This window comes from Dipodomys ordii, unplaced genomic scaffold (assembly GCF_000151885.1).
Source record: "Dipodomys ordii isolate 6190 unplaced genomic scaffold, Dord_2.0 Scaffold95, whole genome shotgun sequence".
In the NCBI taxonomy this organism is placed as follows: Eukaryota; Metazoa; Chordata; class Mammalia; order Rodentia; family Heteromyidae; genus Dipodomys; species Dipodomys ordii.
Window position 1 is genome coordinate 3,197,301 of NW_012267311.1, and position 17,121 is coordinate 3,214,421.

General features: G+C 44.3%; 2 protein-coding genes across 3 annotated transcripts in view; one reads left to right on the forward strand and one right to left on the reverse strand.

Annotated features, from left to right (window-relative positions):
- The window catches only part of Kif24 (kinesin family member 24), a 56,711-nt gene extending 53,551 nt beyond the window's left edge, over window positions 1-3,160 (reverse strand). The window contains exon 1 of the mRNA XM_013026616.1: window positions 3,086-3,160. The gene's annotated coding sequence lies outside the window, so the exon portion shown is untranslated. The remainder of the gene's footprint in view (window positions 1-3,085) is intronic.
- Window positions 3,161-3,559: 399 nt separating this feature from the next.
- On the forward strand, window positions 3,560-16,790 carry Nudt2 (nudix (nucleoside diphosphate linked moiety X)-type motif 2). 2 transcript variants are annotated; one of them, XM_013026598.1, is made up of 3 exons: window positions 3,560-3,592; window positions 13,270-13,403; window positions 16,261-16,790. In XM_013026598.1, exons 2-3 carry the CDS (start codon window positions 13,277-13,279, stop codon window positions 16,575-16,577), a joined length of 444 nt encoding a protein of 147 aa, XP_012882052.1. In that variant the 5' UTR covers window positions 3,560-3,592; window positions 13,270-13,276; the 3' UTR covers window positions 16,578-16,790. The 2 variants fall into 2 exon arrangements, with proteins under 2 accessions (XP_012882052.1, XP_012882053.1); XM_013026599.1 differs by lacking the exon at window positions 3,560-3,592 and adding an exon at window positions 9,959-10,101.
- Window positions 16,791-17,121: the final 331 nt, after the last annotated feature.

The window sequence follows — 17,121 nt, forward strand, 5'->3', positions numbered from 1 at the left end:
TAAAGATCACTCTGTCAGGCTGGGAAGGTGGCTCAGTGGTAGAGTGCTTGCCTTGCATGCCTGAGGCCCTGGGTTCGATTCCTTAGCACCACATAAGCAGAAAAAGCCAGATATGGTGCTATAGCTCAAGTGGTATGGTGCTAGCCTTGAGCTGAATTGCTGAGGGACAGCACCCAGGCCCAGAGTTCAGGCCCACGACCAAAAAAAAAAAAAAAAGAAGAAAAAGATCACTCTGTTGTTTCTGTGGGGGATAGGATGGACTGCAGGGAATAGGTAAAAAAATGGGAAGGAGATCATTTAGAAAGCACTGAACAGAAGAAAATGATGATAACTAGGAAAAGATTATTGCTTTCATGAAGTTTAATTGAGGTTATGTAAACTGAGTGCTAATTAAGTGTATAATACGTAATCAATAACATTGGTACCTATTGTTATTCATAGGTATGGAAAAATCTTTCATGGGATATAAATATCAAATCCATTTAGACAGTGACTCAGAAAGCATACAGTGGCCACACAAAATATAAGCTGTTACAGGGCTGAGGATGCAGCTTTGTGGTAAAGCCTGAGTATTATGAGCAAGGCCCTGGGTTAATCCCCAATACCACAAAACCAGATAGATAGATAGATAGATAATAGATAATTTTTAAAACGGTCTTACTCATTTTTTTTAAAGAAATGAATGTTATTATGTTCCCTAGGCTGGGATGGATTCCTGGGGTCAAGTGATCTTCCTGCCTCAGCCTCCTTAATAGCTGGAACCATAACTGTGTACTACTGTACCTGATTCTTACTTATCTATCAAAACTAGTTTCCACGGATGGTAACATACACCTGTAATCTCAGTTACATGGTAGAGGGATAAAGGATCTTAGAAATTGAGGCTAAATCGGGCAAAGTTAGCAAAACAAAATACGAGTGCTGGAAGTATGGCTAAAGTGGTAGAGCACTAGCAAAGCAGGCAAGCCAAGCAAGTTTGAGGCCCTGAGTTCAAAGGCCAGACCAAACAACGAACAAGATAAAACAAAAAAGGGAGGTGGGTGACACTGTCTAAAAAGAAATGCACTCTTTATCTGACTTATGTAACTGTAACCCCTCTGTATATCACCTTTATAATAACATTACAAAATTAAATTTGAAAAAAGGGAGGTGGCACTATCAGCTGCAAAAAAGAAATCTGCATGGCCTTTGGAAGGCTAAGTGTAATGTCTATCTGATATCAATTAACAACTAAATTGATAATAGAGCCACAAGAATTCTATTAGAACCCTTTTTCCAGATGGAAAACGTGAGGTTTAAAGGGTAAATAATTTGCAAGATGACTAGGGATCTGGCCTTCAAAGCATGAGCATTGGGGGACATTTCTCATCCAAACCACAACAGCTGCTTTACCTGACTTTTTCAATCTTTTAAAATAAAGGCACCAATGAACTGTCAATTGACACAAGAACGAATCAACGGTATTGGGACTGTGAGTACACTTCCATGAGTTAATAATGAGTCAGTCTTGGTAAAGCAATTCTATTCCTCACACCAGAGGAAGGGGTAGAAGACTGCTACCTGCACTGATGTAGAGATCACAAAATTTCACTATAGAGTCCAAAGGAAGAAAAAATATTTTAAACCATTAAATATGACAACAATATGGATGACTAAGAAACAAAAAGGAGGGCGCAGGGAGGTGGCTCAGTGGTAGAGTGCTTGCCTTGCATGCCTGAGGCCCTGGGTTCGATTCCTCAGCACCACATAAGCAAAAAGAAAAAAAGCCGGAAGTGGCGCTGTGGCTCAAGTGGTAGAGTGCTAGCCTTGAGCTGAAGAGCTGAGGGACAGCGCCCAGGCCCAGAGTTCAGGCTCCACGACCAGATACCCCCCCCCCCAAAAAAAGAAACAAAAAGGAGATGAACTCTTTGGCTTATAGAAACAAAATACTTTTAGGAATCAACTAAAATATTAGTCTTTAAGAATGAATTCAAACTCCAGTACTGGCACAAAAAGAAAAAAAAAAATTTTTTGGTAGGTCACCGGGCTTGAACTCTCAGCTTGGGTGCTGTCCCTTAGCTTTTGTGCTCAAGGAGAACGCTCTACCACTTGAGCCACAGCGCCACTTCCGGTATTGGAGATAAGAGTTTCATATACTTTCCTTGTCCAGGCTGGCTTTGAACCGCGATCCTCAGATCTCAGCCTTGATCCTCAGATCTCAGCCTCCTGAGTAGCTAGGATTACAGGCTTGAGCCACCAGCGCCTGGCTAAAAGAAAAAACGTTTTAAGGAGTCTACTAAAAAGAATTAGCAGACCAAGATTAAAAGTCCCAATACAGGGATTTGTAGCAACCAATTCAAGTTTCCCTTTCCTCAAGAATGGAAATGCCAACCTTAAACTTTTTGGCCCTCTCCCTCTGAGAGATATAACGGTGCAAAGCATTAGGGGGAATACAATCCATTTGTGAGGAATTAAATTCAACTGAACAAAATATCTGAAAATTCCATGTGAAAAAGCCTGTCTTAACCTCAAAGACTTCAAAATTATACGAGACAACGGGGTTTACGAGATAAATAACTAACCAAAGGCGAATGGAACCTCTGGGTCCCAGTACGTTTCAACGGCAAAAGGACTTTGGGCCTCAGAGAGACTTCCTGAGAGAGGCAGTGTTCAGGAACGGTGGCTGAAAGCTGGGCGGCGGACGCTGAGATCTGAGGATCGCGGTTCAAAGCCAGCCTGGGCAGGAAAGTCCGTGAGACTCTTATCTCTGATAAACTACTACGAAAAAGCCGGAAGTGGCGCTGTGGCTCAAGTGGTAAAGTGCTCGCCTTGAAGTACTTCTCGAGAGGCTCAGGGACAGAGCCCAAGCCCTGAGTTCAAGCCTCAGGATTGGCAAAAAGAAAAGAAGGGGAAAAGAAAAGAAGAAAAAGCAAGATCGTTGCTAAGAGAACGCGGAGATGTGGGGATGGAAAGCAGGGAGGTGTGTGGACGTTTGGAAGAGGAAGAGACCCTCACAAACGCCGGTCCCCCCACGCGCTCCGCGGACCACCGGCGCACCCTCTCCCGCGGAGGAGAGGTTCGATCCCCACCCTCGGCCCTTTCTCACCGTGGGGGCTTCCGACCTCCCCCTCAGTCAGCTCTGTCTGAAGACAGGAAAAAAAGGACACCTTCTGGAGACAGCCGCAAGGCGGGCGACCGGGGAGCGTCCTGTCAGCCCGCCAGTCTCAGACGTCCGCCAGGCCGCATCCCCATGGCAACGCCGCCAAGCGCCAATTCGAACACCCGCGCTGTCGCCCGCGCGGCCCGCAGTCTTGGACGGCCCACCAATAGACATTCAGGGAACCTGTTGTCATTCACAGCCTTCTCCTCTAGAAGACCAATCAGAGGTCCAAAAACTACGGCGGGCCGAACTACCAATTTCCGCCTTTCAGCCAATAGTTCCGCTAGAGCGGAGATCTCGCGACGTTCTCTGAGAGCGCACGCTATCTTGGAGGCGGATCCAAGTTCCTTCTGCCTAAGTTTATTGGTCATTCGGAGGGCACAGGAGCTCTCCTGATTGGCTGGTGTTCTATCCGTCTCCATTCAAGATCCACCTCCTGCCTCCCTCCACTAGGTGAGTAGAGTATCCTTTGGGTCGACCTGGGTTTGGTTTTCTGTGGACGAGCTGGTGTTTGGAGCTTCTGGCGTTTATTGCTAACCTCCCTTCGCTATAGGGTCAGAGGTGGGAGCGCCGTCCCCTGCATAAGCAGGCCAGACCCCAGACCTCAGTCTTACTGTCTTGCGTCTGTAGAATGGAAGGTTCAGTGGTCTTATGTGCCTCGCTTGCCGTGGCCTGGACGTCATACCGTCTTCCTGACTTCGTTGGAACCCATTAAACCCCCACTTGCTTTCCAGAAGATATTTTCTAATAACTTCATTTATTGTGTGAATAATATCGTGGCTATTAGTGGCAGAATTAAAGTCATACACGAGAGTCCCACCATCGTAAGGAAAAAAGAAAGATGCAACAACAGCTTAAGATAAATAACAAATGCAGAAAGATCTGACGCTCCAGGTTCGAAGTCAGACTGGGAAGAAAAGGCCTTGACAAGACTCCTATCCCCAATTAACCATCGAAAAAGCCGGAAGTGGAGCTGTGGCTCAAGTGGTGGAGTGCTAGCTTTAAGCAAAAAAGCTCAGGGACAGCATTCAGGTCCCAGATCAAGCCTCTGAAGTAGCACACACACACACACACACACATCAACATGTTTATATAGAACATGTAGGAGTGTTTGGGATCAGACATTAATATCATAATATTTATTTATTTATTTTGGGTCTGGTTGTGGGGCCTGAACTCTGGGCCTGGGCGCTGTCCCTCAGCTCTTCAGCTCAAGGCTAGTGCTCTACCACTTGAGCACAGTGCCACTTCCAGCTTTTTTCTTTTTGCTTATGTGGTGCTGAGGAATCGAACCCAGGGCCTCATGCATGCAAGGCAAGCGCTCTACCACTGAGCTACCTTCCCAGCCCCATAATATTTATTTATTTTGTCGGTCATGAGCTCTTAAGCTCAAGTCCAGGGCTCTACCACTTGAGCCATAGTGCCACTTCTGGTTTTTTTTGTTTATGTAGTGCTGAGGAATCGAACCCAGGGCCTCATGCATGCAAGGCAAGCGCTCTACCACTGAGCTACCTTCCCAGCCCCATAATATTTATTTATTTTGTCGGTCATGAGCTCTTAAGCTCAAGTCCAGGGCTCTACCACTTGAGCCATAGTGCCACTTCTGGTTTTTTTTGTTTATGTAGTGCTGAGGAATCGAACCCAGGGTCTCATGCATGTGAGGCAAGCACTCTACCACTGAGTCACCTTCCCAGCCTATATATTATCCTTTTTTTTTTGGTCGGTCGTGAGGCTTGAACTCTGGGCTTGGGCGCTGTCCCTGTGCCCTGCTCTTCAGCTCAAGGTGCGCGCTGTACCGCTGGAGCCACAAAGCCACTTCCAGCTTTCTAGTGGTTTATTGGAGATAAGAGTCTCACCAACTTGGCTGCCTGGGCTGGCTTTGAACTGTGATCCTCAGATCTCAGCCTCCTGAGAAGCTAGGAATACAGGCGTGAGCCACCGGAGCCCGGCTGATAATATTTTTTAATATCATAATATTTAATACTGAAAATTGTCTAAAAGTTTTCCCTTTATGATCAAGAACAAACATGGTTAGGCTTACTTCTGTAATCCTAGCTACTCAGGAGACTGAGATCTGAGGATGGTGGTTCTAAGCCAGCTAGGTAGGAAACCTGTGAGATTCTTTATCTCTAGTTAACCACTAAAAAGTCAGAAGTGGGATTTGTAGCTCAAGTGGTAAAGCACAAGCCTTGAGGAAAAAGGCTAAGAGACAGTGCCCAGGCTCTGAGTTCAAGCCCTAGTACTGGTGCATGCATGCGCGCACGCACACACGTGTGGAAAAAATAATTATTTTCTAGTATCTATATTGTGATGAGTTTATTTTGTTGGTCTTTACTCATAAGGAATATACTTAGTGTGAGTAGTGTTTACCATCTGTTTTACAGAAAGTATGAAAAACCATTTCTTGAGTCAATCAGTAAAAGCTAGGAATATGCCATTAAAACAAACTTTTAGGTTGAAATATTGTGTTTGCACTATGAAAATAAAATAATTAACCAGAAGCTTTCCGGTGACCTTCTATGGTACAAGAATAAGAGTGATTTGAATATGTTCAGTACCTCTGATAGGATAGAATCCATATGTACATAATTTATTTTAAACTCTACAACCATAAAAGTAGGTGTTATCTGCATTTTAAAAATAAGTATGATCTTGCAAGTAACTAATTAAATTCAGTGGCTTGGTCTTTCTCATTGCAAAACCAGCCATACTTTTTACTATGCTATTTCTGATGAAAATGATTGGAATACCAGATTGCAAGGGCACGTTGAACAGGTAGACTTACCCAAACCGGAGGGAGGTGAGTTGCAGAAATGCCTGTGGTGGATAGATATCTCCTTTCCTCCCTTCTTTTATCTGGAGATAGATAGTCCATATGGAGCCCAAGTTGACCTTGAACTTGCCTCAGCCTCCTGAATGCTGACTTTTGCTGGAAATATCCCTTAAATTCACCTTTACTTTCCTTTCGTGTAGGATCTGTCTTCATCTAACTCCATATCATTTGTCAAGTAGACCATTGAAAGAGGCTTGTAACTGGTCTTACTGTTTCCAATCTTTCCTTCTAATTTGCTCTCCACCTTGCTTGCTGCCAAAATGTCTTTGTAAAATGTCAGTCTGACCAAATTATAGCTCTGCCTGAAACCAAAGGCCCCATTGCCTACAGAATATAAACTAAGCTTTGCAGCAATGGAATATCATTTTTGCTTGAAAGGTCTTTGTACAAAGTCCTCCCTCCGCCTGGAGTGCTCCTTGCCACCACCTCTGTTCTGCCTGGTAAAAACTCCTTGCCATCCTTCTAAATACTTATGGGGTACATCATTGACCTAAAGATCCTTCTTCGCTATCTTTCCATCTTACAGATACCCCTGTGATTCACAAGGCACAACAACTTGGCTGTTTGAATGCCTTCCACTCTTACTAGACTGTGAATCTCTAGGAAATGAGAGCTTTATAGTATGATTCATCTTCATATCTATCCTTCAATTGTGTCATGTTGCATGTCACACAGGATGCACTGAACAGACCCAGGAGTAAAGGAATCCCTTCAGGCTGTAATGTTAGAATTCCCCAAAGTTGCTTTCTAGACTTGAACAGCAGATGGCACCAAAAGTCCACTTAACAAATCTTAGCTTAAGAAAAAAAAAAGTTCCAACCTTGCCTGACTTTGGCCTTATCCTAGAAGCCATTATACCATTATAGGTAAAATCTCCTGTTTCCTCCCTCAACCAAATAGCAAAGATTGCAAAATGACTCAGCAAGCTTGGTCTCTGTGAGGACAAGGCAGTGGCAGCTGTCCAAGGAAAGGTACACAAAAGGGAATATTTTCTTTTCCTCTCTTTATGTAGTTAGGGTTTGTTTTTTCCTTCTCTCTGCTTTTATTGTTACAAGATTATTTATGGGTGGATGCCTCATTACTGCCTATATAGGAAAGGTTGAAACTGGAAAATTGGAAAGAAGGCATTTAGAATTGTGAAGTTGGGAAAAGCTGAGGTAATCATGCGAGTTGCTTGTGGACAGGCCAAGCTGGCTTTCCTCCTCATGCTGGAATGGCCTAGACAAATTTTCTGGACATCAGAGCCCTAAGTTAGATGCTTGTATGCTTTCCCAAGAGTAGCATCAAGGATGTTCCCAATACTTGTTGCAAATCCCCAGGCTACTGGAAATGGCTTTGAACAGGTGGTTTAGTTTCCCATTTCCCAGAGAAGATCAGTGGAGTCACTGAAACCCTTGTTAGATAGGTTCTTTAAGGGCCTTAGACTGTGCTTCCAGAATCATCTGGAATAACAGGATAACAGGATCTTATAAGTGTTCCATCCTCCCACCTAAAAAAGTATTTGGTGTAAAGGATTCCAGACAGACATCTTAAACAACCTCCAGATGAATACAGATTAAAGCCTAGTAAATTTTAAACTGGAAGTGGTTTTATAAATCATTTGTATGTCTTCCCTCAGGGTCATTTGTCTCTTAAATCCTGTCTTTAAGATGAGTGGAATTTTGAAAAGGAAATGAAAAAAAAATACAAACTTTGGAGTTAGATTGATTTAGATTCAGATCCATGTACAGTTCAGCTATGCCCTTAGGCAAGTATTTTAACCTTCCTAGTCTCTCAATTTCATCATAAACAATATAATAATGATTGTTTTAAGGGGTTGTCTTTTTTTTTTTCCATGTCTGTTTTGAGATATAGTCCAGGCTGTCCTGGAACTCAAGATCTCCTGCCTCAGCCTCCTAAGTGCTGAGATGAAGACAATGTACCATCAAGTCTGGCCCTAAAGGGTTGTCTTGAGCATTAAAAACAATAGTCCTGTCAGGCACTGGTGGCTCATGCCTGTAATCCTAGCTTCTCAGGAGGCTGAGATCTGAGAATCATGGTTCAAAGCCAGCCTGGGCAGAAAAGTCCATGAAACTCTTATCTCCAATAAAGCACTAGAAAACCGTAAGTAGCGCTGTGGCTCAAGTGGTAGAGCGCTTGCCTTGAGCTGAAGAGCTGAGGGTCAGAGCCCAGGCCCAGAGTTCAAGCCCTATAACTGACCAAAAAAAGAAAAAGAAAAGAAACAATCATCCTAGCCCTGGATATAGTGACTTAGGCCTGTGATCCTAGCTACTCAGAAGGCTGAGATCTGAGGATCTCAATTTAGAGCCAGCCCAGGCAGAAAAATACATGAGAATCTTATCTCTAATTAACTAGGAAAAAGCTGGAACTGGGCTGGGAAGATGGCTCAGTGGTAGAGCGCTTGCCTTGAATGCCTGAGGCCCTGGGTTTGATTCCTCAGCACCACATAAGCAAAATGAAAAAAAAAAAAAGCCGGAAGTGGTGCTGTGGCTCAAGTGGTAGAGCTCTAGTCTTGAGCTGAAGAGCAGAGGGACAGCGCCCAGGCCCAGAGTTCAGGCCCCACAACCGGACCCAAAAAAAAAAAAGAAAAAGCTGGAAGTGAAGGTATGGCTCAAGTGGTAGAGCACCAGGCTTGAGCAAAATAAGGCAAGGGAGGTGGCCCTAAAACTGGCACAAACAAACCAAAAACAATAGTCTAAAACCTTGTACAATGTAGCTGACAGTTTGATACTTGATAACATTATGTAGTGAAGCAGTACCTAAAGAGATTTTTAGACTATGAGGAATGTAGGGAGAAAGAAATTCTGTATGTAAAAATGTATTTGTGGGCTGGGGTGTGGCTCAGTGGTAGAGCACGTTCCTAATCTGTGTAAGGTTCTGGGTTCAATCCTTGGAACAATAATAAATAAATAAATGTCAGGGCTTTGGAGTTGAGCTGTGTTTTCAGTGGAACTCTGATTAACTTGATAAACACACTGAATCACATCAGCATAACCTCCTAGGCTGTGGGAGAATTCTATCTATAAAGCCAAGAGCACTTTTCTTTAGCTTCTGGAACCTTCTGATGACATTGAGGGTTGTTTTGTTCAGGTTTTTTCTAACCACCTCAGGCACTCTGCCACTTTTCTGAAGTGTGAATTGCCTGCTGTCAGCCTGGAGTTCTCACCTCAGCAATCCTGGCTGCAGGCACATTTGCATATTGGATGCTGTGTTCTTTAACCCCCTGAGGTTTGAATCTACTTTGGAGCCTGTGTGTGAAAGCTGGCTACATACAAATCCCTGGACAGTCTCAGCTCCCTGATCTCCAGAAAAACCAAAAACCCCCAACAAGGCTTCATTGACTTTTATGCAAATGGCACTCTTCAGGAAAACACTGGGCTGTTTCCCAGGGCCCCAGAACATACTCAAACATTTGTTTGAGTAGGAGGTTGGGAGAGAGTTCTGTTGAGTCAATGAACATCTGTTGAGAGCTGCTGTACTGGGTCCCAAAGAAACAGAACTCATAGTCTGGCTTTTTTTTTTTTTTTTCCTGCCAGCGGTACCAACAGCTTTACCTCACTATGCTGTGCATCCTAATGGTGACTTTGTACTGTTTTACTTTAGCTAGCTTGGAGCCATGTTTCCCAATGTTCTCTGACATGGTTCCCCGTTAGTAATGACCACAGAAAATTTTGTGCAAGATTTGGGAAGTTGAAGTGACATAGTAGCCAGTACACTATGAAGGACAGAGCTGGGCACGTGGCATAGTGCCAGGTCATATACTTTGAGACTGGTCTGCTGGTTCTCCTTGCCAATAAAAGATGGCCTCCAGGTCTAAAGCTCTTTCAATTCTGGTGCAATCTTCTCCCTTTAATTCTTCTGAATCCTAGGTCAGATGTGCATTTAGCTCTGAGAGAGCACTCAAGCTTCTCCTGTCTGTCACCTCTGTCAGTGAGCCTGGAGACTGAATGGAAGTCTCTGGTTTTCTTCCTCCTTTATGAATTTCAGTTGTCCTTATAGCTCCCAGTTTGCTGACGGGCTCCAGTTTGTCTCGTTCTCTTCCACTCTACGTCCAGCCTGTTCTCTCAGCTGTTCGTTTCACATACATATAGAGACTTCAGGCCCAACAGCAGATGTAGAGGTGACAGATGTGAGTTGCATCTACATTTTTGTTATCCATCGCCTTCTGTTTCTTGATTGAACCCTAATTAGTAGTAGAAGTTTATGGAGTGATTAGAAGCTAGAAGGCTTCATAGATTGAGCTACTTTAAAGGGATAAGAAGGAAGTTGCATGTACAAAGTGGGGGTTGGAGGAATTTTAGCAGACTCCCAAGCAATTGAAAGGGCAGTGTTTTGCCTTCTAGAAGTATTGAACTCACCGTGGGTGATCCTAGTTCTTCTCATCCTGTTGACATAAACTTGATTTGTCTGGTTCTTAGATGGGGAAACCTTTATACACTAGCATCCGCCAAAATATAGTCTTACAAGGCTATTCCCTTGTTGAAAGTGGAGTTAGGCCACAGGCCCAGCTCTAGGGATTCCACATGTCTGGTCTGGACACTTGCCCCAAAATACAAAATAAAGTAATGGTGAATGGCAAAGAAACATATATTCATGTGGCATGGGTATGCCAGGGAAAGAGGCAAAGTAAGCACTTTAGCCCCACTTTCAAGCTATAAATATAAGCTTTAGGTTTAAATAGGGAAAGAATTGGGGCAGGAGGAGAAAGGCATGTATATCACTAAACAGTCCCAGGCAAGATGTGGCCTGGTTGATCATTATCTCAGTTCTAGTTCTGTGGGAGACATTACTTTTGTAGTGGCTTGATGGGAGCAGTCTGGTTCCCAGGAGAGAATGGTTTCTGCTCCAGGCACACCTCATCATCATAGGTAATTGTCCTCTGTTGAGGTGTTGGGGCGTGGTAGGTTTGTCCTGGGAGGCTCTGTTGATCCTTTTCCTTAGAGGTAGTTTCATTCCCTTGACATAAAGATGTTATTGACCCATGTCCTCCTAGAAGCCAAGGTGATTGCTGGAGAGACTCAGTAAAATACACAGATATAGAATGGAGCCAGAAATGTCAAGCTTTTCTCCTGCTTTTAGTTTAATAATATATGGGCTCAAATAAGGAGTCAATGCTTTGTAACAAAAGCTAGCCTTGAGCAAAAAAAAAAAAAAAGTGAGGGGCTGGGAAGGTGGCTCAGTGGTAGAGCACTTGCCTTGCAAGCCAGAGGCCCTGGGTTCGATTCCTCAGCACCACATAAGCAAAAAGAAAAAAGCCGGAAGTGGCGCTGGGGCTCAAGTGGTAGAGTGCTAGCCTTGAGCTGAAGAGCTGAGGGACAGCGCCCAGGCCCAGAGTTCAGGCCCCACAACTGGACCCCCCAAAAAAAAACAAAAAGGGAGAGCTCAAGGCTCTGAATTCAAGCCCCAGTACTAGCACCAAAAAAGAAAAGAGCCCGGCTACAGTGGCTCATGCCTGCAATCCTAGCTACTCAGGGGGCTGAGATCAGAGGATAGTGGTTCGAAGCCAGCCTGGGCAGAAAAGTCCCCATGAGACTCTTATCTCCAATTAACCTTTAAAAATGGAAGTGGGGCTGTATCTCAAAGTGGTAGAGTACTAGCCTTGGGTAAAAGCTCAGGGATGGCGACCAGGCCCTAAGTTCAAGCCCCAAAACCGACAAAACAAAACAAAAAAAGGAACAAAATGGAGGTGAAAGAACTGGCCCCACCGATCTCAAACAGGTGACGGCGGTTTACTGAGGCACAGAGGACAGCACCTCCACAGGAATGGAGGTGTGCCGGATAGGTGGGGTTGGGGTCTTGCTTTTATGGGTCTTCATGAGGAAACAGAGGTTTTGAAAAAACAGACTGTGGTCTAGGCACAGTGAGAGGACTAAGGACAGGTACTTTTGGCTAGGCCCCAAATGGAATAATGTTCTGCCTTGGGATGACAGGAACTTTGGCTAGGCCTAGGCCAGAATGACCCACCTGGGATGAAGCACATCTGAGTGCATCCGGTATTTTGCTTTACCTGGGTATAAAAGGCGGGGTCAATCCTTCAACAACAACAACAAAACTTCAATATTAATTATATGTGGTCCTTGATTATATAATGAAATTTCACTCGTGCAGATATTCTTTTTTTTTTTTACCGGTCATGGGGCTTGAACTCTGGGCTTGGGTGCTGTCCCTGAGCTTTTTTTCTCTACCACTTTGAGCCATAGTGCTACTTCCAGTTTTCTGGTGGTTATAAGAGTCTCATGGACTTTCCTGCCGAGGCTGGCTTTGAACTGTGATCCTCAGATCTCAGCCTCCTGAGTAGGTAAGATTACAGGCATGAGCCACCAGCTATGCAGACACTCTTTTCTCTTGTTTGCCTTTTGTTGTTTTTGTTGTTGCTGTTGACTTTTTATAGTGGAAGAAAATCTTTATTATATGGCTGATTATAAGTCTTCCCACAATCTCACCTTCTAGAAACCACTATTAATGAGGTTTATCCTTCAGGTTTTTTTTTTTCCTACACATCTAGAAGTCTATTGAATGCTTTCTATGTGACTGGCAGTATTTTAGAGCATTTAAGAAAATTATATAATCCTCATAGCAACCCTTTCAGATAGAACTGTTATCATCTCACAGATAAGAAGACTGAGGAACAGGAATTCACAGCAAATACATACCAAAGCAGAACCTGATGTAGGCTTTTAACAGTCATGCGTGTTTTCCTCTATGAGGGTGAGAAAGAGACTTCCTAATTCTTGTGCCTTTTTGTACTTTAAATCTGGACCATGTGAATGTATAACATATTCAAAAGCACAACAAAACAAAACATTTGGTATACCAAACAGTGGTAGGTAATTCTTTTGAATCATCAGAAACCATGTTGTTGGGGTCTTTGTTTCAGGGGTTTAGGATATAGACTAAGGGAAATAGGACTTTAGATTTGATGCTAATACATGTAGTGGCTACCTCTCTCATTCCTATCCTCGCTCCTGTTTCGGTGGGTTGACTTCTAGGCTCTCTGGTCTTGTAACAAATACACACAAGTCCTGAATACGCACAAGTCCTGAGTTTTACAGGAAGACCTGGAGGCTTGGAATAGAGGCCACGTTAACTAATTGTATTTGCCAGGGTCCTGTAGTTATACACAAAGTTCTGTCTTTCACTCCTGGATTCTGTCCATTGGCCCCTGGCATGCTGTATTTTTCTGTGGGTTTATGAGATCATTGTTAGTGAGTCTGTACTACTCTCCAACACCAGAGTGCTACCCCACTGTTTTGTATAAATTCCCAGTGTCCCACAACTTCTCTTGTTACATTCTTAGATAGACCATGGCCTTGAGAGCTTGTGGCTTGATCATCTTCCGAAGACGTCTTACTCCCAAGGTGGACAACAGTACAATTGAGTTTCTACTGCTGCAGGCATCAGATGGCATTCATCACTGGACTCCTCCCAAAGGTAAGAGACCAAAGGGGTTGGCTCTTGAAGGAATGCCAAGTGTTGTTCTACACGGCCAGGCCCCCCTACAAGGCTTGTTTCCCAGTGACTGTGGAACAGGAAGGGGTGGAGTAACCAGGAGCCCTTGATTCTTCCTACATATAACGTCTCCAGACCTGAGCAGAGCTGGAAATATAATTCTGTGACTGAATCCCAGGACAGAAGCAGCACCTGGTGTTTTTGTGAGTATCATTCACCAGAGTTCTAGCCCCTGTGGTGAATGACTGGCTAGGAGAGAAAAGCCACTGGGCTGGGAATTGAGGATGTTGAAGGTGAGTCATGACTGGGCTATGTGCCCACCTCTCTGGATTTTAAATTTTTCATGTGTCAGAGAAGAGAGTGATTTTTTTTTAATCCTGAGTTTTCTTTCAATCTTTCCTCTGACTTAATTTGATCAGGTTCCTTTGAATACTCATTCAGTGTTCCCTTCACTCTGTTTTTCTTTTGAACCACACACTCAGTATGACTGTTGGAGTGCACCTAAACATAGTTGTGTTTTGTGTTAGAAGAATGGAGAAGGTAGGTTCCCTGCATCTGTGGACTCATACTCTTGCAGGAGTGGAGAAGGGAAAGATCAAGGAGACCTTGGATTTTCAGCTTGAGCAGCCACCCATGCCCTGAGTCCATCACTCAAAACCACAAGTAGAGTCAGCCAGGTCTTCAGAAAGTAAAACAATGAAGACTAATGACCTATGGCCTTAGCATGGGCCAAGATCTGTTTATAAGCACCTTCCTTCTTAAGGAAGAGTAAGAAATGTTCCCTCAAGGGCTGGGAAGGTGGCTCAGTGGTAGAGCGCTTGCCTTGCATGCCTGAGGCCCTGGGTTCGATTCCTCAGCACCACATAAGCAAAAAAAAAAGTCAGAAGTGACGCTGTGGCTCAAGTGGTAGAGCGCTAGCCTTGAGCTGAAGAGCTGAGGGACAGTGCCCAGGCCCAGAGTTCAGGCCCCACGATCAGACCCCCCCCCAAAAAAAGAAAAGAAATATTCCCTCAAACAATCTTGAAAAATAGGTCAGGCCATGTGGGGAGAAATAGGGGAAAAGAAGCCATTGTTGGCTGAAGTAATTGGGATGGTCCCAGTGAGCAGGAACACTCTGTAGCTCTGGCACAAAGTCCCAGAAATGAGAAGCCCAAAGCAAACAGCCCCCAAACTAAAAAGAATTTGTTTGTTTTTGTTTTTTGTCCGTCGTGGGGCCTGAACTCTGGGCCTGAGCGCTGTCCCTCAGCTCTTCAGCTCAAGGCTAGCGCTCTACCACTTGAGCCACAGCACCACTTCTGGCCTTTTCTGCTTATGTGGTGCTGAGGAATCAAACCCAGGGCCTCATGCATGTAAGGCAAGTGCTCTACCACTGAGCCACCTTCCCAGCCCTAAAGAGAGTTTGATCAGGGGGAATGGGAAAAGATCTAAGGTTGGAAGAAAACAAGGAAATGCTAACAGAAAATAAATCTTTACACATTTGAATTGCACTGAGGAGAAACAAGGTGAAAAAGAGGTAGAAGTGTCAGAAATGCTATGAATAGAAATATTCACACTTATCTCCTGATCATCCAAGTCACACTGCATGTCAAAGGACCTCTCTTAATCTTTCTTGCTTGGGTTTGGAGAGAAGTTGACATGTTATCATGATGGGCAGAAAACTGAATTGGTGCTACTGGGAGAGCAGTGCCCGGAGACTCCCACACACCTAAAAGAAGGTAGAGTATTCTCAATCAGTGTCACCTGCCACATTCCTCAGTGCATTACCTAGTTGTCTTTATGTACACTATAAAAGATGATATGCAGAGAAAAGTCCTCAGAAGCCATTAGCTAGAAAAAGTCAAGAGCTAAGTTTCTGAATATTTTCTGTCCAACAGCAACTAACTTAAGGCACTGCTCTGCAGATCTCTGGAAAGGAGAACTGCTAAGGCTGTATTTCCATCTCCAAATTCAGAGGGAAATAGCTAAAGACTTCCTGTTTCCCAAGAGCTCCTGAGCCAGGAGATACCAACAACTTGCCAGAGCCATCAGCAGACAGGTTACCAGAACCTTCCCCAGTGGTTCTAGGCCCTTTTGGGCAAGCAAGGAATTTGTGGGAAAAGCCTAGGCGCTGCTCCAGTCTGCGGAGCTTCAAGTTCTCCTACAGCAGTTTTTTGGCAGTTTGGAATTGGATCTCGCCAGTAAATTTTCTTAGAACTGGCTCTCAGCTTGTCCCTAGTCTAAGTTCCCATCAGGACTTTTCCTATGAAACTGAAATCTGGCCTTCCTCAGTTAGAAAGATGAAAACAATTTGAAAAAAGCCTTGATGGCTACTTGGAAACAGCTGCTGGCATCGCAGTGCGGGGTTTTTGAGCCTGTCTATCGGCCCTGAGGCTTCAGGGTCCAACTCTAGTCAGTGTTAAGTCCTCACTGGGTTGTATGCGAAGTACTCCCTGTTCAGCTAGTCCCCCGTCCTCTCTCTGCCAAGAAGTGTCCACCCATCCTTGGAAAAATTGCCTTAAGGTGTCCAGGGGGAAAATGGTCCCTGAGAACGAGAGGAAGAAAGCTCCAAAGAATAAGGAAGCAGAGTTCTGAGAAAGGCCATATCACCATCAAAAAAGCAGTATTCTAAACACAGCTTACACATGGAGTGGGAAAAGGGGATTGCTCAGATTCCAAAAATCAAGATCCTATGTGCCTTGCACCCTTACCCTGGCACATTAGGAGATGGTCAAGCTCCAGACTTCCTTTACCCAGGAACACCTAGGAAAAAAATCACCGAAGACTCTATCTTTAAATCATCTGACCTAGAAAAACCCAATACTGTTGAAGAGTTCATCTTTTCTTCTTTTCTCCTAACCAGGCCATGTGGACCCAGGAGAGAATGACTTGGAAACAGCCCTGAGGGAGACTCAAGAAGAAGCAGGCATAGAAGCAGGCCAGCTGACCATCATTGAAGGGTTCAGAAGGGAGCTCAATTATGTGGCCAGGGAGAAACCTAAAACAGTCATTTACTGGCTGGCAGAAGTGAAAGACTACAATGTGGAGATCCGCCTCTCCCATGAGCACCAAGCCTACCGCTGGCTGGGGCTGGATGAGGCCTGCCAGTTGGCTCAGTTCAAGGAGATGAAGGCAGCCCTCCAAGAAGGACACCAGTTTCTGTGCTCCACAGCCACCTGAGCGGATTGGAGCAGTCATTTGCTTCCATGGCATCCTCCAGGGCCTTCTGAGGTGAACCCATCCTCTAGCCTGGGGAAAGATTTTTCTGGTCTTGGGCTTGTTACAGCCAAGAGCAGATAGGTTAGTAGACTTGTGTCCGTACTCAGATGAGAGGAAGCAAAAAGTTTAGCTGAGTGAAAAAACAAAGGAGGAGTAAAACTGGAAAAAAAAAAAGGTACCTCTCTGTATATCACCTTTATAATAACAATAAAAAGAATAAAAATAAAAAAATTTAAAAGGTCAAGCCCAGTAAATGCATCTTTATAAATAAATCTCAAGTGGCTTACCTATCCTTATAACCTGTTTGTTTATTCCTTGGACTCTTGCCATTAGTGGGAAGAAGAAAGCTGAAGTGAGTCAGAGTTCTGTAACCAGGGAGAATCCTGCATCCAGAAAAGCTCAGGTGTAGGGAGTCAGGCTAGGAGAGATCCAGCATTACCAAGGTGGCCTCTTGCCTCTGGAACCCAAGTCTCTCATACCCCTTTACTAATATCACTAGGACTGT